The sequence below is a fragment of the Mixophyes fleayi genome, chromosome 2, assembly GCF_038048845.1.
Source record: "Mixophyes fleayi isolate aMixFle1 chromosome 2, aMixFle1.hap1, whole genome shotgun sequence".
NCBI lineage: Eukaryota > Metazoa > Chordata > Amphibia > Anura > Limnodynastidae > Mixophyes > Mixophyes fleayi.
In genome coordinates this window covers 164,373,323-164,396,565 of record NC_134403.1, presented here as the reverse complement: position 1 = coordinate 164,396,565, position 23,243 = coordinate 164,373,323, and the positions used below count along the sequence as shown (strand labels likewise).

Sequence of the window (23,243 nt, the reverse complement as noted above, 5' to 3'; positions counted from 1 at the left end):
ATATAAAACAATTATTGGAAGCCATTGACACTTAGGAGTATGCAGTCTTTGAAAATAAAAGTTCTGTCTTAAAGACCTCTAGCATAAGAAAATGAATTTCCTAGGAAAACTGGAATACAAGGTAGCTGTACTCAAACTGTATATCATGTGATAACACATGTTAATAATTTTCTGTGGTGTGGGGTTTTTATTTGTTAGGTTGTATTTCAAGAAAAATGACCCAACTATTTTTGTATAAAGAACCTTCCCTGACACTGGCTTGGGCATTAGGTGTGTAGATCCTCTCACAATGCTAAGTGGGTGTTCTGGCATAGCTCTCTGTAAAAAAAATAAAAGGGAATAACATTATTTTACCGTGAACAGTATATAAAGTTTACGTTAAATAAAATAGATTCTTTTCTAAAGATGTTGTAGTTCGGTATTTTTAGAATATTTAAAATTACAATCTCTAAATATAACAAAAACTGTAATAATGCTGTAAAAGCTGTTTATTCCGCTTTGAATTTAATAGATTGTGTGGTAGTTCTGGAATGAACCACGCCAACATATATTGAATAATTGGCTTGATGGGCTTGACTTTTATATGTCAATAGAAGACATTATCCTGTCAGCAACATGGTTTTATTGACTTGAATTTATAGAATCCACAAGCCACATGTCTTCTATTAATTAGTTGTCAACAATGTCATTATTAAAATGATCAAAACTAAAGGGTCTCTCTAATTTTTGGATAGGAGATAGTTTAAGTATGTCAACCTCCCATTGTCTGAATTAGTCTCAAGGACTTAATAAATGAACTTTTATTGTGGTTAGAAGAAACCATATGATATTGTCAATAGAGAATATAAATTTGGTCTAAAGTTCTTTCCCTACTCATTTTTCCCACTTGAATCCCCCCTGGGGTTTGTAACTTCGTTAGTTTGCAACTTTGTATTTTATTATGTTAGCATAAGACAAAAAAAGAGTGAAACGTTGACTTATCAGAACATTACTTAAACTGTACATATTTATTTCAATAAAAAACATTATATTAAAAAATATAATTTTCTGATCAGAACTTTGTCCACAACTTATGAATTGAGGGTTTGCATCTGGCAGATTAGATTACCTAGATGAAAATTTTATTATTTGGTACCTTAAATTTTTTATTTTTTCAAGATTTACGGAGGTTTTAAAGTAAAAAAATTGCACATAACATCAATATGTTGTATGACAAAGGCAGCAGAAATCTGAATAATTTACAAAATATTTGTCTAGGGTAGAAATGCCTATGTGTGTTCTGTATCGTATACTCAATTTAAATATGAGAAGCAGCTTATATACTCCGCTTGTTCAGACTTTATCATTTTGATCTTCGCAGGAATCTGATGGTCAGGGCTGTCCTTTTTGTCGTTGTGAAATCAAGGGTACCGAACCAATTATAGTCGACCCTTTTGATCCAAGAGACGAGAGCAGGGGCTGCTGCATTCTGGATAGTTTAGGTACTCCAATACTGGACTTTGATGATGAGGATGAGCGGGAAGAATGCTTGATAATGAACAGGCTGGCCTCTGTGAGAAAGGTAATGCAAATTCATTGTAAGTCTTTTATGATAAGAGCTATGGATGGCTTTGTAATGTGCTTGCTTTGCATGCAGTGTCGCTGCAGGGAAAATGAGCATGATTGTGAGTAAGACACAGCTCACACTCTGAGGTATTTTTTTTGTACATATTTTATGAATAAACACTTGACTGAAGCTATAAGACATGACCTAAAGGACATAATATTTATGTATTTTTCAAATAACGGAAAGGCCTGATGTCCAACATTATACCCGTTCTTGTATGTTTGCAACTTTTAAAGTTGCAAACATTTTTTTTAAGGTGTCCAATACAATTAGCAAAAATTAATTCATGTTAGGTTCTATAGGTTTTGTTTTTTTTGGTTTTTTTTTTAATATTTGGACAACAGCATATTTAGCATATTATATATTATAATATATTATAATATATTATAATATTACATATTATAGCATATAGCATTCTTTTAGCATATACAGCCACAATCTTTCCCTTCTTGTAAACTCAGAATAGATTCACAATAAGTCAGGGAGGGAAAAATTATCTTTAAAGAGTTATAGCATTAAAAGTATAAGAAGTTACGCTGTTAAAATATAACTTTGTATGTCAGAAACCCTTAATCAAATCCCCTCAGTGACAAGAATGTGATGCGTATCGGATTGTGTAATATATTTATTTTCCTCTTTAATGCAGGAGTGTGCATCACAATTACAAGGAAAATTCTTTAATGCTGCTGAATGTCATTGCTGTTTAAAAGAGAATATTGCTGAATAAAACGTCAGTAAAACTTCCATTGATTGGCAAACAAACATGTTTCAAAAGGTTTCAGTGCAGCTATTAAGCTGGATTGCCCATTTCAATATAGAAGCGTATTTAAAATGTAGTAATTAGCTGGAAGCAAAAAGAGAGGAAAAGACCCGTAACTAACAAAGTAAATAATTTGGAAATGACCAAAATAAAACTGAAACCAAGGTCGTTTTAAATGCATATATATAGCAATAGAAAGGTAGCTGACTTGTAGCCTGACTCACTGTATTACTGATTACTCCAATATTTGTTTTGATTAATTGTCATTATTCAAAAAATAGCTTCAAGAATACCTAGGCCTAGACACACTTTAGAAAAAAAGATTTCAGATCAATTTAATCTTGGTGTATTTCTTGGCCGTGTTTACATGCATTTATTTAGAAACCTTTGGAATGAACCTTTTTTGACATACTCCTGAAAAACAGTGTTTTAAAGTTAGGAGTATGACACTAGGGTGTCTTCTTCTTTTGTAGTGTCTTTCAGTCCAGTGATATTCTTGAGTACTTCCTTTAATCATGCTTTATACATGCCTTGAGTTTGAGTGGAGCTTGATTCAAATCCATGGAGAAAAAAACAAATATTTCTTTTTAAGATTTTAATAATTTTACTTTTTGTTTTGTAGATGAATGATAGACAAAATTCACCAGTGACATCTCCTGGTTCCTCCCCCCTTTCACAAAGGAAAAAAACTCTCTCTGATCCTCTGCAAATCCCCCATCTCAACCTTCCACCTGTTCCTCCACGACTGGATCTTCCGAAAGGAGTGGTTCGCTCACCTTGTGCCAGTCCTATGGGGTCACCAAAGGTAAAATGTTTAAAGAAGGGAAACATAACCTTTTGGAAATCCATCTTTTGCTGAAATACAATGTATGATATTCAGAAGTTACTTGCCTCAAGTATTTAGAATGTGTGTCCACATTATATGTTAGATGTCTGTGTAAAATCTTTAAAATGTGTTGATATTTTTTTCCCAAATTTTTATTTATAAAAAGGAGAGTAAAGGTAGGAGACAAACTGGATAACATGTATCAACACTATGTAACCTAATAGATTTATGGGGAGAGGGGAAGGCGGTCCTTAAATACTGTTCCTCCTTTTCTGCCACCTTCTGTCACTTCCTTTGGGGAGGTAGAGTTTAGGATACCAAGAAGAAGTTTTCAGCCAACGGCCTCAGATGCCAAAGTATATACCAAAGGGGGTGGGACGATAAGAGTACTGAGTATATATAAACAATGTGTAACCACCTAAGCAGCGCTCTATGATCCTAAATGCAGCCGAAATCTTTTAAAAAGGGGTATACAACTTAAAAGGATCTTATAACAGGAAAAAATAAAGACATTCAGCGTCCTCACGGATAGAGCAAACAGAAATGAAAAAACAAATGTCTATCAGAAAAATTCACAATCTGATCCTTGATCCCAAATAAAAATGAGAAGTGGTTATTTCACAACTTGAATAATTGATGTGCAGCTTCATATCACCATCGTGATAATAATAATAGGTGGATTCCTACTGGATCACAAACAGTAGGGAAAATCCTCTCATCAGATCACTGAGTCACAAAGGCATATGGGCGATAAAGGAACCTCCTCTCAGCTTGAAGGTTAATCAAGAAATATCACGTAGTAGTCTTCCTCTCCAATATCGATATATCGATGAAAATTCATTCAAGGGAGGAAAGACAAACCAGATCTAGCGTGAAATTGTTTAAAAAACTCCAAAGTTTATTTTAAAACATCAAACATAAAAACAAGAGAGTGTAATATCAATGCTCCTACCAGAGATCAAATTCTTAGTTCATCAAGTACAGGATAAGATGGTAAATGTCCCGGGATAACTGATACTCTGATGCCTTCAAAGAAGATAGCTGGCGTGGCTCTTAATACAATCCCATAAATCAGTCTTATCACTCCGACGCGTTTCAACCGTCTAGCGGTCTTTGTCAAGGAGACAAAGTAGTAGTACTAGAAACCTGGCTCTCCGATTCTGATACTACTTCCCCCGCTGCCCTCTCCTATGGTGGCCTCTCCTTCACCCACTCCGCCAGGCCTGGTGCCCGCCCTGGCGGTGGAGTTGGCCTCCTCCTCTCCTCCACCTGTACTTTTCGTGTCATTCCCCCTGAACCCTCCCTCTCCTTCTCCTCTTTTGAAGCTCACTCCATCCGCCTCTTCTACCCCATCCATCTCCGCGTCACTGTCATCTACCGCCCTCCTGGCCCCACCTCCCTCTTCCTTGACAACTTTGCTAGCTGGCTTCCTCACTACCTCTCCTCCGATCTCCCCTCGATCATTCTCGGTGACTTTAATATCCCCATCGACAACCCCACCTACCCTGCTTCCAGCAAACTGCTCACCCTCTCTTCCTCCCTTGGTCTCACCCAATGGACCTCCTCCTCTACCCACTGCCTTGGTCACTCCCTTGATCTTGTCTTCTCCTACCTATGTAATCTCTCCGACTTCTCCATCTCTCCCTTTCCTCTATCCGACCACCATCTCCTCTCCTTCTCTCTCTCCTCTTCTCCTGCTCCCCCCCCCCTGCCCAAACCTACTCTGTCCATACGCAACCTCGATGCTCTTGACCCTGCCTCTCTGTCCTCCTCTCTCGATACCCTCCTTTCTCCCCTTTCCTCCCAGGCCTGCCCCAACCAGGCGGTCTCCCTCTACAATCACACCCTCACCTCCGCTCTGGACGCGGTCGCCCCTGCCCACTCCGTCCACCCCCGCTGCTCCAAACCCCAACCCTGGCACTCCAAATTTACCCGCTTCCTCCAAAAATGCTCCCGTTCCGCCGAACGTCACTGGAGAAAATCCCGCTCCCTGGCTGACTTCCTCCACTTTAAATTCATCCTTTCATCCTACAGCTCTGCCCTCTCACTCGCTAAACAATCTTTCTTTAAATCCCTCATCTCTTCCCAGTCCTCTAACCCCCGCCGCCTCTTTGCCACCTTCAGCACTCTCCTGGCCCCCTCCCCTCCCCCCACCCCCTCCTCCCTGACTGCCTCTGATTTCGCCTCCTTCTTCTCCTCTAAAATCGAGGCCATCCGACTTGAAATCTCCTCCTCCACTCTCTCTTCCACCCCTCCCACTCTTCTGTCCTCCCCCCCCAACCACCTTCCCCTCCACTCCTTCCGTCCCACCACCGGCGAGGAAGTCCACTCTCTCATTTTATCCTCCCCCCCCCACTACCTGCCCCCTGGATCCCATCCCCTCCCACCTTCTTCGCTCCCTTTCCCCCACCACCTGCTCCCACCTCGCTCACCTCTTTAATCTCTCCCTCTCCACTGGCATCTTCCCCTCCTCCTTCAAACATGCTCTCGTATCCCCCATTCTTAAGAAACCTAATCTCGACCCCACTTCTCTCTCGAACTATCGCCCCATATCTCTTCTCCCTTTTGCCTCCAAAATTCTTGAGAGGCTCGTCTGCAGCCGTCTCACCTCCTACCTTTCTGAATACTCCCTCCTTGATCCTCTCCAGTCTGGTTTCCGCCCCCTTCACTCCACTGAAACTGCCCTGGCTAAAGTCACCAATGACCTCCTCTCTGCAAAAGCCAGGGGCCACTTCTCCCTTCTCATCCTCCTTGACCTCTCTGCAGCCTTTGACACAGTTGACCACCCCCTCCTCCTTCACACCCTCCAGTCTTTCGGCCTCTCCGGCCCAGTCCTGTCCTGGTTCACCTCTTACCTTACTCACCGTTCCTTCTCTGTCACCACCTCTGGGTCTCTCTCCCCCCCATCCACCCTTCCAGTTGGGGTCCCTCAGGGCTCTGTTCTGGGACCCTTACTCTTCTCTCTATACACCTCCTCCCTGGGTGAACTCATCAGCTCCTTCGGCTTCAGCTACCACCTTTACGCTGACGACACTCAACTATACCTCTCCTCTCCTGATCTCTCTCCCTCCCTCCTCTCTAGGGTGTCCGCCTGCCTCTCTGCCATCTCCTCCTGGATGTCCTCTCGATTCCTCAAACTTAACCTTGCCAAAACTGAGCTCATAGTTTTTCCTCCCTCTCATACCCCATCCCCTTCTGACCTCTCCATCACTGTCGACAACACCTCTATCTCACCTGTCCCCCAACTTCGCTGCCTTGGTGTCATCCTCGACTCCTCTCTCTCCTTTGGCCCCCACATCCTCTCTCTTGCTAAATCCTGCCGCTTCCAGCTGCGCAACATCGCTCGCATCCGGCCCTTCCTCTCCCAAGATGCCACCAAATGCCTTATCCACTCTCTGATCATCTCCCGCCTGGACTACTGCAACCTCCTCCTCACTGGCCTCCCCCACTCTCATCTCGATCCCCATCGATCCGTCCTTAACGCTGCAGCTAGGCTTATTTTCCTCTCTCGCCGCTCCTCTTTTGTCTCCCCCCTCTACCTAGCCCTTCACTGGCTCCCATTCCCCTTCAGAATCCTCTTTAAGCTCCTCACACTCACCTACAAGGCCCTCGCCAACTCCACTGCGCCCTACATCTCCACCCTCCTCTCTATTCATGCTCCATCCCGCCCTCTCCGTTCTGCCTCTGACCGTCGCCTCTCTTCCCCCCTTATAACCTCCTCCCACGCGCGTATCCAAGACTTCGCCCGCGCTGCCCCCCTCCACTGGAACAAGCTCCCTCCCTCCATCAGAACTTCCCCTAATCTGTCCAGCTTCAAACGGGCCCTAAAAACCCACCTTTTTCTTAAAGCCTTTCTGTCTCCCACTTAACTTACTACCTTATCTTCTGCCTCTGTCCCCCTACTCTCCCTCTCTCCCCTCCGTCTCTCTGTCTGTCCACCCCTCCCCTTAGATTGTACGCTCCTCTGAGCAGGGCCATCTCTCCTCCTGTTTCCACCACTTCTAACTCTGCTCTCCAGCTACTTAGCCCTCCTCCTCAAAGGTCCTCCACCCCACGTCCACTTTCGCTCCCTCCTCCCCCCTGGGGGTCTCCCTGTCTTCCGCGCCCCCCTTCTTGGGCCCCGTCGTTTTCGGATCCTCCCTCCCCTTTCCCCGCCCTCTCTAGCTGTGCATTGAGCGTACTGAGTTGCTGTGTTTACTGTACTGTGCTGTCTCCCATTGTATTGTGATTTTGTTTGTCTCTGTACGGCGCTGCGGATGCCTTGTAGTGCCTTATAAATAAATATTAATAATAATAATAATAGTTTAGTTTCTAATTCTTTGTCTACTTCAACGCTAGTGATAAGAACCAAGTTGTAAAGAGTGCTCCCTGGGCACAAGTGACATATGTAAATCGTTCCACAAGAGAGAAAAGTTATGTTAAAACATATGTTTTTATTACGCTACAGAAAAGGTTCAATGTCTGTATTTTGAAAGGATAGAAGATAGTTAATAACAAGCCCAATATTTCAAAACATGGTTTTCTCCCTTTAGTTGGTTGGTGATAAATGGTCAATCCCGGACAATACAGACAAACTATTTTCTATCCTTGCAAAATACAGACTAAAAAGAATGGTTCTCAGAATACATATGGTTTCCCAGAAGGGTTATTTCTTGATTGAGGTCCACAGTGGTAATCATTCAATATCTTTGTTTTATTGCCTGTATTTTTTTTTTTGAAAAGATATTTTATTGAGTTTTTCCAAACAGACAAAAAGGGAAACAGGCAATACAGGTGACAGAGAGCTGCAACAAAGTTTCCACGAAATATAAACAGTATATTATTAATGATATGAAGAAGCAAAAATAGATTTAGAGAGGAGAGAAGGGAGGGGAAAGAGAGAGGAAAGAATAGGGGTGAGAGGGACGGGGGGAATCACTAGCCAAAGCAAGGAAAAGTGAAATGAGGAGAAGGTGGAGAACCATGACACGGTTTAGGAATGATAGTAGGGGCTTGAGGGCCTTAAAATGCGAGAGGGGAGGAGGCTCCGTAATACTCCGTCCAAGGACTCCAGACCTTGTTAAATTGAACGGGGGTGTGGCGGAGAATGCTAGTCATATACTCCATATGGTAAACCTGCCATGTGCGGTTAATAACCGATGGCAGAGAGGGAGGGCTCGGATTTTTCCAAAATAGAGCAATTTGGCATCTAGCAGCACTGAGTATATGTGTGATGAGTTTCTGAGTTGGTTTTGATATCTTGGGAATAGAGCGCGGAAGTAAGGAATACGACAGAGATGGCGGAAGGGAGATCTGAGTGATATCAAAAATTAACCGATGGACCGACTTCCAGAAAGGAAGTAGTTTTGGACAATGCCACCATATGTGAGACAGGGTACCTTCCCGACCGCATTGGCGCCAGCATAGCGATGAGGAGTCTGGGTATATCATATGAAGACGGTGAGGGACCAGATACCAGCGGTAAAAGATCTTGCGACTGTTTTCGCTGATCTTGATGCAAATAGAGGTCTTAGAGAGATTCAGGCGAATCTTAACCCATTCTCCGGGAGAGAGTGACTCCCCCATGTCCTCCTCCCACTTGAGCTCATGAGAATCTTTAGGGGGGCAATTATATTTTACCATGAGGCGGTAGAATGTGGAAATCAGGCCCTGAGAAGAGGAGCGAAGGCTACAGAAAGAGACCAAGGGAGAAGTTAGATGTATATCAGCGACTGTACACCGGATAGAGTTATAGAAATGCCGAAGTTGTAGGTATTGAAAGAAGCAGGTCGAAGGGATACGAAATCGCGTTTGAATATCGGTAAAAGATGGAAAGATTGGCAATGGCCTGATGTCAGAGAGGAAGTTGATGCCACAACGCGTCCAGTGAGAAAATTGAATAGGGCGGAGTCCAGGGGGAAAGGCGGGGTTGTTCCAGAGAGGCGTCATGCGCCATGAGTTGGGAGCTAAATTATATGAGGAGACTGTGTGGGTCCAAGAGGTCAGTGAGAATGCTAATGGAGGGGGGAGACGTGAGGAAGGAGGCCGATGTTGGGGTTTAAGCCAAAGAAGCGAGGAGGGCGAGATAGTGTCTGAGAGAGCGGATTCAATGTCGACCCAAACTCGCTGTCCTGGAGGAGAGTGAAGAAGAACACACTGGGTGAGGTGAGTAGCGCGATAATATTTGAGAAAGTGAGGAACGCCCAGGCCCCCATCTTGAATAGATTTGTGGAGAATCTGCATGCGAATTCTAGGCTTCCTAGCAGACCAAATAAATTTGGTGGCCATTTGTTGAAGGAGCTTAAAGGAGTTAGCAGGGATTTTGAGGGGTAAGGTCTGAAACAGGTATAGAAGTCGAGGGAGGATGTTCATTTTAAGGGAATTTATTCTGCCAGTCCAGGAGATAATGAGTTTATCCCACTTTAAAAGGTCAGCCTTAATGGCCGAGAATAAAGAGGGGAAGTTTGCCGCGTACAATTGATCATAGAGTCTAGTAAGATAGATCCCGAGATATTTTAGTTTGTGGGGTTGCCATCTAAAATCATAGCTGGATTTAAGGGTTGATAGAAGAGTAGAGGGGATGTTAAGGTCCAGGATTTCTGATTTGGAGGCATTGATTTTATAATTGGAAAGAGTGCCAAAGAGAGCAATGTCCTTGAGTAGGTTTGGAAGAGATATGATAGGGTTTGTGATTGACAAAAGAATATCGTCCGCATATAGAGATATTTTATGTTCGGAGGGACCCACACGAACACCGGAGATGTCAGGATTAATACGGATTTTACGAGCGAGAGGTTCGATCATAAGTGCGAAGATAAGTGGGGATAATGGGCACCCTTGACGCGTACCATTTCGGATTTCAAAGGGAGAGGACTGAAAGCCATTAGCCAGGACGGAAGCGGTCGGGTTAAAGTACAGGGAGGCAACGCCCTGAAGGAAGGGGCCCTTCAGGCCCATGACCTCGAGGGTCCGCTGCATATAAGGCCAGGCCACCCTATCAAAAGCCTTCTCCGCATCTAAAGCTATAAGTAGGGTGGGGATTTTGCGTGAGTTGGAGACGTAGGTCAGATCAATTGCTCGCCGGGTGTTATCCGATGCCTGGCGGCCCGGAATAAAACCGACCTGATCGGGATGAACGAGAGAGGTGATGACTGAGTTCAGGCGATTAGCGAGGAGTTTTGCAAATAATTTGAGGTCAACATTGAGCAGGGAAATAGGTCTATAATTTCCGCAGAGTTGAGGGTCGCGTCCAGGCTTGGGTATAACCACAATGTCTGCCCGAGTTGTAGCCTGATCAAACTTAGAGCCGAGGAGTATGGCGTTGAAGAGCTCGAGAATCATGGGCATAAGGAAGTTGGAAAAACTTTTATAGTACACGGCCGTGAAGCCGTCGGGGCCGGGGGCTGAAGAGTTTTTGAGTTCTTTGATGGTTTGGGCAATTTCATCGGCAGTAAACGGTTTGTTAAGGAAATCAGATTGTGATGTGGTAAGTGAGGGCAGGGCAATTGAGGATAAAAAGTCATTAATTTTAGAGTGTAAGGATACCGGGTCAGAAATTTGAGAGGGGAGGTTATAGAGAGAAGTGTAAAAGTCTCTAAAGGTGTCGGCTATTTGTTTGGGATCATAGGTGAGAACTCCGGATTGGTTCTTGATAGAGTCAATACGGTTGCGGGTGCGCTTATCTCGTAGCTTCTGGGCTAAGAGTCTGTCCGCTCTATCTCCTCTCTCGTAGAACTTCTGATGGAGCCAACCAAGAGTTTTGGCCGCCTTTTTGGAGAGAATTTGTTGTAACTGCCCGCGAAGAGCACTCAGCTTGAGTCGGGTCTTGCGTTTCGGAAAGCGCTCGTGTAGTGCCGTTAGAGCTGCGATTTGTGATTCGAGATCCGCGATGCGAGAGAGTTCAGCTTTGCGGCGTGAGGCGGAAAGCCCAATAAGTGTGCCGCGTATGGAGGCTTTGTGTGCTTCCCAGAGAATGGAAGGCGAAATATCTGGTGAGGAGTTCAAAGAGATAAATTCCTTAATGGATTCGGAAATGGAAGAGATCTGATCGGGTTTTAGAAGTAGGGAGTCATCCAATCGCCATTTTGGGGGAGAAGAGCGCGGACGGGGGAAGGCGATTTCGAGCAGGACCAGAGCATGGTCCGACCAGCTAACCGGAAGGATGTCGGAATCAATAAGTTGCTGGGTGGTAAGGCGATCTATAAGAATGAGGTCAATGCGAGTGTGGATGTTGTGTGGAGCTGAATAGTGAGTGTATTGTCTGCCAGAGGGGTGAGCGAGGCGCCAAGCATCGTAGAAGTCATAAGATTTGAGTAGGGATACCAGAGTTTTAGATTCTCGGTGAGCGGAGGAATAGGAGGAGGAGATAGAGGAGCGGTCCATCCCGGGGACCAGGGTGGAATTGAAGTCGCCACCTACAATTATTTGACCTTGAGATATGGAGCCAAGTTGTTCAAAAAATGCGGGAAAAAAGGCACCCTGCCCCACACTAGGAGCGTATAGGGACACTAATGTGAGCTTGGCGCGACCTAGAGATCCAACCAGAATTAGATATCTGCCTAGAGGGTCAGAGTATTGAGATTCCAGTGAGAAAGGAGTGTTGCGATGTATGAGGATGGCAGTACCTCTTTGTTTACAATCAGAGGATGCATAGTAAGTATGAGGGTATGTCTTGCATGTCAATTGAGGGTGGGGGATCTTGAAGTGTGTTTCCTGTAAGAAAACGAGATCTGCCTTAAGACGTTTAAAGTGCTGAAGGGCCATTGTGCGTTTGGTGGGAGAATTGAGGCCATTAGTATTGAGGGAGATAATTTTGAGAGTCATGGCGGGTCTGGGGGCTTGGAGCGAGTGAGAGGGCTAGTGAATAGGGACAGGAAGGGGATAGAAAAGGAAAAGAGGGAGACCAATTTCCCCGAAGGGAAGCCAGTCCGGATTTGAAACGAGAGGCACAACATAGGTACCGGAAAAGGGGGGCAAGGCATGGACAGCCAAAAATGAACGGAAAAATCGACCGCTAAGAGGTCGTGGGAGCGGGATAGCAGGTCAAGTAAGGAGTAGTGAGACTACCCAATGAGAAACAATGAAACATTTTACAAGTAAACCAAACACAAGTAAAATAACAAAAAACTGAGTAAAGATCACCACAGTGAAAAACAAGTAGATTATGAATTATGTTAAATCTACAAAGAACATAGGAGTGGAACAAAACCATGTCGACGGCCACCCAGCAGCAACTGAGTGGAATCTAAATAGAAAACCATTACACAGAGGCGAAACCTCGCCGCTCAATGTCCGTCGAAATGGCAGCCTCCCTCAAGAGGAGGAATAACAAGGTGTATGGACAGCTTATATATAGATATATATATACATATATAGTTATATGCTAAACAATGGACAGGTGTAGTACAGCATCATGTGTTGTTGCAAATCTTAGGAAAACGAGATAAATAAGCAAATCCAAAAGGGAAATGAACTAACATAGCTTTAACAGAGTGTGAAACATGTGGGATCGCCTCCTAAGTTATAAACGGTGAGTTTGGTCAGAGGTCTAGCCATTCGGGGGGAGAGCCGGTGGGTAAGGGCAAGTGGCCTGAGAGTGGCCCAGGGACAAGTGGGAGTAGAGTCTTCGGATCCTCCCCGTCAGGGCAAGACCCCGAGCAAATGTAAACAGTAAAACATAGGATACATATTGCCTGTATTTTTATTGTGGTTATTATTTGCTTTTGGTTTACTTTGAAAAAAGTCTATTTCGCAGTGACTATCTGCGTTTACCACAAATACTGCTCTGGCCAGAACATTGAACCTTTTCTGTAGCGTAGTAAAAACGTATGTTTTATTATAACTTTTTCTTCTCTTGTTTAACGATTTCCATATGTCACTTGCGCCAAGAGAGCACTGACTGGGAGGAACGAACCCCCTTCTCCTACTCCATTTGTATGCGGCTGCAGAGATTTAGGGAGCACAGTTGACCCTCCACTAAATAAGAACCAAGTGGCTATGTACTGTTTATATTAGCAGACACGACCTCCAAAGCTGGATTATTACTTTTTTTTATAATTCTGTTCATGGATTTATTGACAAGACCACAATTTCCTTACTTGTTTGTGAATTATCTGTAGGGCACCATTTAAATCATGCCTATATGCATATATTATTGCATATCTATTAATAAAATGATACCGGCATCTTGTGCTTTATCACAGGGCCATCTTTTCCATTGGGCACGATGGGCAGGTGCCCGGGGGCAAAAAAGCCTACAAGGGTCACTGAGCAAGTACATCTATCTATCTCTATCACTATATATCTATATCTGTGTGTGTGTGTATATATATATATATATATATGTGTGTGTGTGTGTGTGTGTGGGGGGGGGCCCCCGGTGCACTGCTTTGCCCGGGGGCCCATAATGTTGTTAAGATGGCCCTGCTTTATCAGACACTGTAAGCTTAATGTGCTGAGTGCTGTCAGTGATCTTTTGTAGAGCAAGAGAAGATCCCACAAAATATTATAGAGAATGCAATATGTGTAGTTGGTAAAGAAGACAAATTGCCACATTTAGAATATAGGGAAATAAAAAAGTGGGGTTTTAAAAATATATCCTATTCACAAAACATAAAATGTATACAATTTAAAATGTATTCAATTTGGCTGTTTTAATTCATCACACTAGCTTCAATACCTGTCAAAAGCAGGAATTTGAGTTCACAGAAGGTAGAGTGTACAAGCCTTTTAAGTTTACAAATTACTGTTTGACTTGCCATAAAAAGTATTTTTGACCAACTCAAGACTCCCATGATTGTATGCGAAATTGTAACCACTAAACAATTTTAAATGGAAAATTACCTGTACTGGTGTATGCAGAGTAACCTAAAATTACATGGCGTTATTATACTTTTAATGATCTTTATTTTGTTTTTTGTTTAGTCCTCTCCATGTATGGTCCGAAAACAAGATAAACCACTTCCTGCACCACCACCTCCTTTAAGAGAACCTCCTCCCCCGCCAGAGAGACCACCCCCAATTACACATGACGGCAGAACATGTAGACATTTACATCATGTGGAAAATGTGCCTTGTAGAGACCAGCCTATGCCCCTTGAAGCCTGGTGCCCAAGGGACATTTCTGGTGCATGTCGTGTGACATTTGACAACTCTCCTAAACTTGGGAAAACTGCTAATTCAATCTTAAATGGGAGACACATGAGACATTTGAGTTCTGATGCCAGATTTATGTACAAACAATATAAACATCATGAATTACCATCAGAAAGCATAAGGGTAAGGAAAATGTTGGTTTTAAAAATATTAACCCCCCCCTCCCCCTTTATAGAATATAGGTGTTAATTTTGCGAATAGGATAGGGCGGCGGTTTCCAAACTGTGCGCCGCGGCTCCCAGGGGTGCCGTGGCGCTGTCACTGTGGTGCCGCGGGCCAACCATAAAAAAAACCCCACAGAATCTTACCAATCCGTCGGGCGCCAGGACCCAGCAGCCTCCTCTCTCCCGCAGTTGTCACTGAATATCGACGACAGTAACAAGCTGCGGGAGAGAGGAGGCTGCTGGGTCCCGGGGCCCGACGGATTGGTAAGTTTCTGTGTTCTTTTTTTTATTTTTTATGGCTGGCGCCTGGCGCGGGGCAGGGGATGGGGGACAGAGAGCAGAGGATGGGGACAGAGAGCAGAGGATGGGGGACACGGGGTGAGATGGGCAGTGGAGGGGGGACACGGGGTGAGAGGGGCAGTGGAGGGGGGACAGCGTGACAGAGCAGAGGAGGGGAGACAGTGTGGCAGAGGGGGCAGTGTGAGAGAGGGCAGTGTGTCTGGATGCAGAGGGGGAATTTTTGCATACAACTAAATAAGTATTTCTGTCCTGACCTAAATACTTATTACAATTTTTTGACCCAACTTCTTCTAAAACAGGACTGCTCAATAATTATTTTAGAGGGGTGCCTTGAAAAAATTTGGAGACTCCTAAGGGTGCCGCGAACTGCAAAAGTTTGGGAACCACTGGGATAGGGGAAATTACGATTCTGTTGTTTTTCTCGAAGTAAAGCTGAACACCAGTATCTGGGTGCTATGGAATGCAGCACCTTCCATGATGATTTACCTCTGTACCAATTTCCATAAATGACAGCCAATATCTACTTTGATATGGATGTACCCAAACATACTCATATGCCCGTCATTCTATTTTTCTTAGGTTTTATCAAATGTTCTAATGGAAGAATATGATGTGCCTCTGCGACTTTCACCGCCTCCTCCATCTATTTCTTTTTCCTCTAGTATGAAGTAAGTAATGAGAATGGCATAGAAATTATAAATATCAGATATAGACAAATAATTTGTTGTTGGTAGATGGAGGCTAAATGGACCACGAAGGACTTCTGTTTCATGCACATCAGCTTACTGATATATTTAGATGCATTGTACTTAAAACAATAGCCATGAATTTGTGCTATCCTGTTGTTTTAACACATTTTCTCTAAGCGTTCGAGCGACATGCATGCATTTGATCATTGACCTTTGGCCATTGCTACTCCCTCAAATGGGCCCTTGACCTGGCATAATATGCATACTTTTCTTTCTTGCTTCTATGTCACTTTGCATACAGGCTTTTTTCATACAATAGATTGGCATGCTATTGGGTATACATAGATCATTTTCAATCATGGATCCACTTAAATATCCTATTTAAGTTTCATATGTTTTTTTTAGACCACAAATGCACGCTATTAATTACAGTACACATTGAAACTCATCTGTCATGTTTCTGCCTAAGTTGTCTAGGTCCCATTTGTAAGGATACAACATCTTATATTAGAGATGCTCACTGACCCCCATGTTTTGGTTTTGGATCTGGATTACCTTCGGGTTTTGGTTTTGCCAAAACCGCTCTTGCGTGTTTTGGTTTTGTTTTGCTATTTTTTTTCTTTAAAATTACATTTTTTGGGCTAAAATCACATAATTTAGGTATTATTTTGTACCTACATTATTATTAACCTCCATTAACAATAATTTTCATTCAATTTTGACCACCTCACAGGTCACAATATTATTTTCATACACTTTCAAACAAAGATTGCAGCAGTTCTTGCCAGTGATAAGAGAAAGGCCATTGTCATGCCAGGGCATAAGACCAAAAATCCACCTCTTAAGTGTGGGATTAGTTTTACACAAATCCTGACCACAGTTGTCTAGCCATTTGTAGCATTTTTAAAGCCACACTTAGTAGAGGTAGGGACCTTAACCATCTAGGATCCTCATCCATGTTAGGGCATTTGAAGCGAGTTCATGGAAAGCTGTTGGGAAAATAAGAAAATAATTTTATGTTAAATTTTTTTTAGCAACAAGCAGTCCAGCATCATCTACCTCCCTTCTCTCATCTAGATCCCAGCACCTGCAATCTACACCCCCAACACCTTCATCATCAATATCCCCAGAAGTGATGGGAGTTAGTCCTGCATCCAAGTTCCTAATTCTAGATGACTCCTCCATTAACCATGATTCCTCTGAAGAATTATTGAGCGTTAGTCCCGCTGCTGCTGAGGGTGGATCTTCAACCCAGATGAAGACTAGTAGTAGTTTACAATAATTGACTGTTAAACAATCCTTTGCTAGAGGAAGAAAGTAAGAAAGCTGTCACCCAGTTGCAAATTGGATCACAGACGCCATAGGGACTATGCTCGTATTAGATCTGCGTCCAATGTCCACTATTAATGCAGCTGGTTTTAGACAGTAAGTTGAGGTTTTCTGTCCCTATTACCAAATTCCATCATGACACCATTTTACTAGCAAAGCTATTCCTCACCTCTACCAGAAGGTTCATAAAACTGTAATTATTGGGCTACTAAATGCATTTCTACCCACTGTACACTTAACCACAGATATGGGGACAAGTGGAACTGGGCAAACTAAAGATTATATGACACTGACAGCCCACTGGGTTGGAGATTCGTCTTCACCAGCAGGAACAGCAGCAGCATGTACCAAAGTACGGCACATTTTTCAGAAGTAGGTTACTCTGTGTATCAGCGGCTTCAGTAAGAGACATACAGTTGACAATCTGTTACAAAAAGTAAGGGATGTCATTGCAACATGGCTAATCCTGCTTGGACTCTCCTGAGGATAAGTGATTTATGATAACTACACTAATGTTAGAGCATTATAGCAGAGTGGGGGAGTACCATCACATTTCCTGTTTTGCTCACACAATCAACTTGGGGTTACAGAACATTTAAAAAATGACAATGACATGCAGGAGATGCTGTTTGTGTCCCGAAAAATGTAGGGTCATTTTCGGGATTCTGCAACAGCATGTAGGAGAATGCAGCAGCTGCAAGAAGACTAGCATTTGAGGGGAGTGTACTTTAGTACAGCGAAGTAGTCACCTGTGAAGAGAGTGCAGACACGGTTAGCTTGAGTCAAGTGATTGCCTTAATTATACTTTATGAGAAGCAGCTAGAGAAATTTTACAGATGAAATAAAACTAAGTAAATCTGCTAACTATATTGTAATTGTAGATTAAGTACTTAATTCGCTTCACCAGGATCCAAGAGCTATCAATATCTTGTAATGACGTCTACTCCTTCAGTTTCTCTGGTAACTGCTTCTCGGAAAAAACTTAGCTTTCCCAAGACACCCAGTGATGATGTAGATGAGTCAGCACAACATTTTGGAACAAAAAATTCTCTGAAAAACATCTCTCTGAAAATCATGCATGAACAAGTATCATTGACCCCGGTACCTGCACACTTTTGCAGTGCACTAAACGGATAATCTAAGCCATACTTAGCTCTGTGCTTGGGGACCTCACTATATCAAATAAAACTAATTGGGCAGAATCCATTTGTAATAAGAATTACAAAAGAATATAAAATCACAAGTGTTATTTATAAAATATAGATAATTATATAAGCATATATACTACAAGTTAACCCGTGCATGATACTCATGCATTCTAGTCAAATCAAGCTACTTAAGGTGTTTAAAAGGTTCTTGTCATGCATTTGGGCCTAGCCCAGGTCTCCTCAGGGGAAGAGCGTTACTTCCCGACGCAAGCGCCCTTTTTTAACGTGGTTTTGTCCACATGTCACCACCTCATCATTCTTCTCCATCACCTCATCCTTCATTTTTATCGCCACATCCTTCATCAAGCTACTTAAGGTGTTAAAAACTCCCCACTGTCACCCCCGGCAACCACCAACCACTCCCAACTGTCACTTTTCCTTCAAGAAATATATAGGTCAGTGTATAACTCTGCCCAGCAAGTGGCGCTGCAGCTTGGTTTTTTTTTTCCCACACACGCCACTAGGCATTTATATAGTAGATTGTATATACTTTTTTCCTCTTTATGACATGTATTTATGTGTTTGGTAATATCCGGAGCACCTCCAGATAGAAAGGTGCATGTATATGTTTAATTCACAACCTATACAGGGTGAAGGTACCACACAGGGCATGCTCACAAGTGCTTACAATATAGAGGAAAGGATCAAGAGACACAAGCAGAGCCAGACTGGTTTTCTTAGTTTTATTACATTTGTATCCCATCAGTTATATAGACATCAGCTCTTTGCTGTCTAATAGCGGAGACACCAAGGGCTAGATTTACTAAGCTGCAAGTTTGAAAAAGTGGGGATGTCGCCTATAGCAACCAATCAAGTGAAATCTAGCCCCAAGAGTTAAAAGTATCGGTAATGTGTGCAACATTAGCATGTGCAAATGTCTATTTTTCTCTTGTGTTTTTTTTTTTCTTTCTTCCAATATGTGGTGTTCTATATGGTAAAATATTTGTTACTGGTTTGTCTAATCTGGCATAGTGAGAAAGAAATCTTTTAAATTTAGTGATCATGTATGACCTTAAAACCAGTATTTTATTTCAAGGCGAGAGGAAGCTGCTGTTCTTTGTGTATTCTAATTTAAATGTAAGCTCCCAGCCTGTCCACACATGGAGGCACACTGCTTTATGGCATATTGAAACAGGATCTAAAAGTATTCAGTGTATAAATTGCCATTCCCTGTGCTGCTTTTGGAATGGCGAAAACATGGATTATTTTAATAAGCAGTTGACACTTCACTTACAGCATCAGCAGGAATGTTCTTACTTTTTATTTGTGCCAGTGTGAATGCATTGTTAAAGTAAACTATTCTTCCAACACTGCAAATCTGCTTCTGTTCAGCTGTAGTTTGGGGCTGGTGATGGGATTAAGTTCCAAATGAGTGGGTGCCAGCTGGAGTTTTAAAGTGACACAGAACACGGAAAAGCAAGTGAAGTTGGTGCCAGGTCATTGCTGTGTACCAGGATTCATGCCAGGATGTAGCTATAGCTCAGTAGTGTATTTGGCTACACACTTGTTCTTAATGAGCCTTGTTAAGAACACAATGGCTCGAAGAATCAAATCATCGGTGTGCCCTGCTCAAGAAAAGAGAATTAAGCAGCTTCACATCTGAAAAAAATGATTTTACTAAATGCTGTAAACCTCTAATGGACTACTGCAGTGTGCTGCTGAGGTGTCTGGGAGTTTATCCAGGCATTGGCATAGGTGGGCCTGGATGGCTTTATAACAAAAGCCACATAGTTGGAAATAATTACTCAAGGTTACTCATTGCTTTAAGAATTCAGATCTGTTTCTGCTCTTATGTAGTAACTCGCCTTTCTGAACAGTTTTGTAAGTACATTAAGTATTATGTGGTATGTGTTGATGGTATATATTGTTCTCAAACAAGAAACAAGTAAGTGGACTATACAGCAAGTTATACAAGCTCAATGAAAAATGTTCAGACATTTACTTTTATCTGGCAGACTTTGACAATGTATATATATGTTTTTTTTTTAAATAGGTTATAACTGTCTATTGGTTGATCCTGTTTCTTTGCAAGTGTATACGGTGCCAGTTAGTGTGAATAGCCTATGGCCACACACAGGCGAATAGCGATCATAACCAAATTTTCAGACGTTCTCCAAAATGAGCTGATCAGTTTTGATATGATCATGTTTGGGAATATATATTTTTTTTTGTCGCCCCGCACAAGTTAATATTGAGCCAGTATTGAGATATATGTGTACGCTTTTCTGTATATCTCCATAACCACTAATCGGAGAATAGCATCCAGTCTGTCATACAAAACTGCTGTGCTCCTTTCCGATTCACTGACAATATCATGCCTGCTGCTTCACATAATATAGTAACAAATTGTGCGTCTCTACAGCATGCATTTATGCTTTATATATATGTCTTCAGTGGACTGAAATGTGAAGACTTAACACAAGTATATAATGTCTAAATATTGTTGAAATCCTAGCATGCAGGATTTTTTGTTATTGTGACTTCTTTGCCAAAGGATTGCCAAGTAGCACAGTAGAGCTTTAGTTAAAGTACCTAGGTGTATATATTATACACTATTTTATGTACATGCATTTTAATTTATCACTATTTTATGGTTTTTATTTGGAGTTCTCGTCAACCAGGATTCTTCCTAATCAAGACAGCATTAATGACCTATAGGTTGGATCATTTCACTATGATATAGATATGTGTGTAGATATATATCTGATCAGCCACAACATTAAAACCACCTGGCTAATATTGTGCAGCCAAAACAGGTCTGATTCATCAAGAAATAAATGATGTACAGTACACTCCAAGTCGTCCACATGCTGTGAAAGAAAACGTGATTCATCAGACCAGGCCACCTTCTTCCAATGCTCCATGGTTCAGTTCTGGCACTCACGTGCCCATTGTAGGCGCTTTCAGTGGTGGACAGGGGTCAGCATGGGCATTCTGACTGGTCTGCAGCTAAGCTGCAATGCACTGTGTATTCTGACACCTTTCTATCATAGCCAACATTAACTTTTTCAGCAATGCTACAGTAGGTCTTCTGTTAGTTTGGATCAGATGGGCTAGTCTATGCTCCCTGCTCGCATCTATGATCCTAGGGGCTCCCATGAGACTGTCACCTGTCTCCAGTTCACCGGTTGTCTTTCCTTGTATCACTTTTGACTAGACCTGTCATTTTGGAAATGCTCTAATCCGGTTGTCTAGCCATCATAATTCGACCCTTGTATAGAGAGAGAGAAATCCATACAAATTATGCATATTATAGCAAAGTGTTATCTTATGTGACTTGCAAACACATATAAATTCATCAACTGAACGGCCTATGAGTTTTTATTTAATGAACATGAATGCATAATAGGCTTTGAACATCAATGGCTATAGAAGTGCAATGGACGTTTTAACCTTGGATACTTGCAAATGCTGCTGAAATGTCCCTAACCTCTCTCGACTTGAATAAGGGACAGTAATTATTCAAATATAATGTTAAAGTGCTTCATTATTTCATACTCTAGATTTCAGCCTTCTCTTGCTAAATATATAGATTGTTTTGTTTGTATTTCCCTGATCTAAATGTCAGTACACTCATGTGAAATCCTTTTCTTTCCGAGGGGCTGCTTGTTGGGAGTTTTTTTATGACTTATATGTGCTTTAGCTCCCTCTACAGACACTAAATAAAAACTGTCCCTGATTTATTCGGTCTGATATGTGTTATCCTTCAACATATTCTGCAGCACTATGCAATCTGGAACAGAAATGTAATCATATTATGCTTAACAATATGGTGCCAAAGAATGAGCCAGAAATCTAAATCTTGGCGTTAAGCAATAAAACTGCAATATTTAGATTTTGAGTTTCAATGAAGGGTTGATACTCCTCTAACGTTTTGGAAAAAAAACATATCCAGAAAACCATTGACAAGGCAATACTGTGGTAGTTGAAGCCACCTTTTATGGGGGTTCAATTCAGACCTTTTGCTTTTTATTAATGAACCCATGTAATATAGATATATTTTTATTTGTGTTGGCATTTTATAAAGTTGGTGTGTTTTTGTAATGACAACTGTGTATTGAACGTCTTCTGCAAGTATCCAATTAAACTTAATCATGCCTTCACATGTGAACTGACAGGAACATGTGTCATAGAAATCAATCATCCCTATGACAGTTGAATATTTGAGTGCATTTAAAGGATTTGGTGTTATGGACAGGATCAAATGTAACACTTGTTTTCTCACTGTAGCTGCCGTTTACATGTAAACAGACCCAGAAGATGTGGGAATATGAGCATTCATGAACCATGTGTTTTTCTAGCCAATGAAATGCAGCATTTGTTTACTGGTAAACAATTATTTTGAGATAGATTGATATGAAATATAAATGGACAGGTGGACATAGTTTGACTTTTTGTGTGCAAAATCACATTCTTCCCTTCTAATATTTAAATTGAAATCAACCCATTTTCGTTTTTCTTTTCATTTTAAATCTTATTTCCTGAAACGAGATCTGTGTAAATTGAATATGTGAAATACATTTAAGAATACATATGAATATATTTGTTCATATAAAACTGCATCTTGAAATCACGCCCTCTTGTGGAGATATGGGTTTCCCACAAACCAGTTTATCTTTTAAATACATACTGCAGCTTGTTTACTAGATTGGTCCTATTATTTCTATATCACTTAAGGAATTATCTTCATAATTCTTTTTACATTGGCAAATTAAAATAGTGTACATTTTTAAGTCTTTTAGGAGTGAAACAAATAAAACATTGCTTCGTGAGACTGTAAAAATTGTAAATATAAAGATGGAAAAACCACAAGGATAAATACTTATAATGCTGTAATATTGAGCTCATGCTCCATGTAATTGCATATACAGGACCAATATTTTCATTACTCCTCCACACTAGTGCTTTGCAGCTGTTTTTTGTACAGCGTTGAAAAATGTCTTTTTTATTAAGACGTTCTATTGATTTGAATCATCTTATTACAGTTACAGTACAACACACATATATATATATATATATATATTTAACACCCCCCTTTTCTTACTCTTTATTTTGATGTCACTATTTCATTTGGCTACTTTGTATGTCCCTGATTTATGTATGCTCTTTCTTCCCCCAACTGGTCAAAGCTGCAGTACAAATCAATGACCATAATAGTAATAAGCCGTGGCTGCCCAGGGCTCTATTCTATGTCTGCTAGAAAACATACACTGCCTTTAGTGCATGAT

At 41.8% G+C, this 23,243-nt stretch overlaps 1 protein-coding gene across 1 annotated transcript in view; it reads left to right on the top strand.

Moving 5' to 3' along the window:
• The window catches only part of CBLB (Cbl proto-oncogene B), a 134,132-nt gene that overhangs the window by 84,532 nt on the left and 26,357 nt on the right, over window positions 1–23,243 (top strand). The window contains exons 9-12 of the mRNA XM_075194907.1: window positions 1,361–1,561; window positions 2,989–3,171; window positions 14,095–14,448; window positions 15,369–15,457. Of these exons, the coding sequence (XP_075051008.1) occupies window positions 1,361–1,561; window positions 2,989–3,171; window positions 14,095–14,448; window positions 15,369–15,457 (827 nt within the window). The remainder of the gene's footprint in view (window positions 1–1,360; window positions 1,562–2,988; window positions 3,172–14,094; window positions 14,449–15,368; window positions 15,458–23,243) is intronic.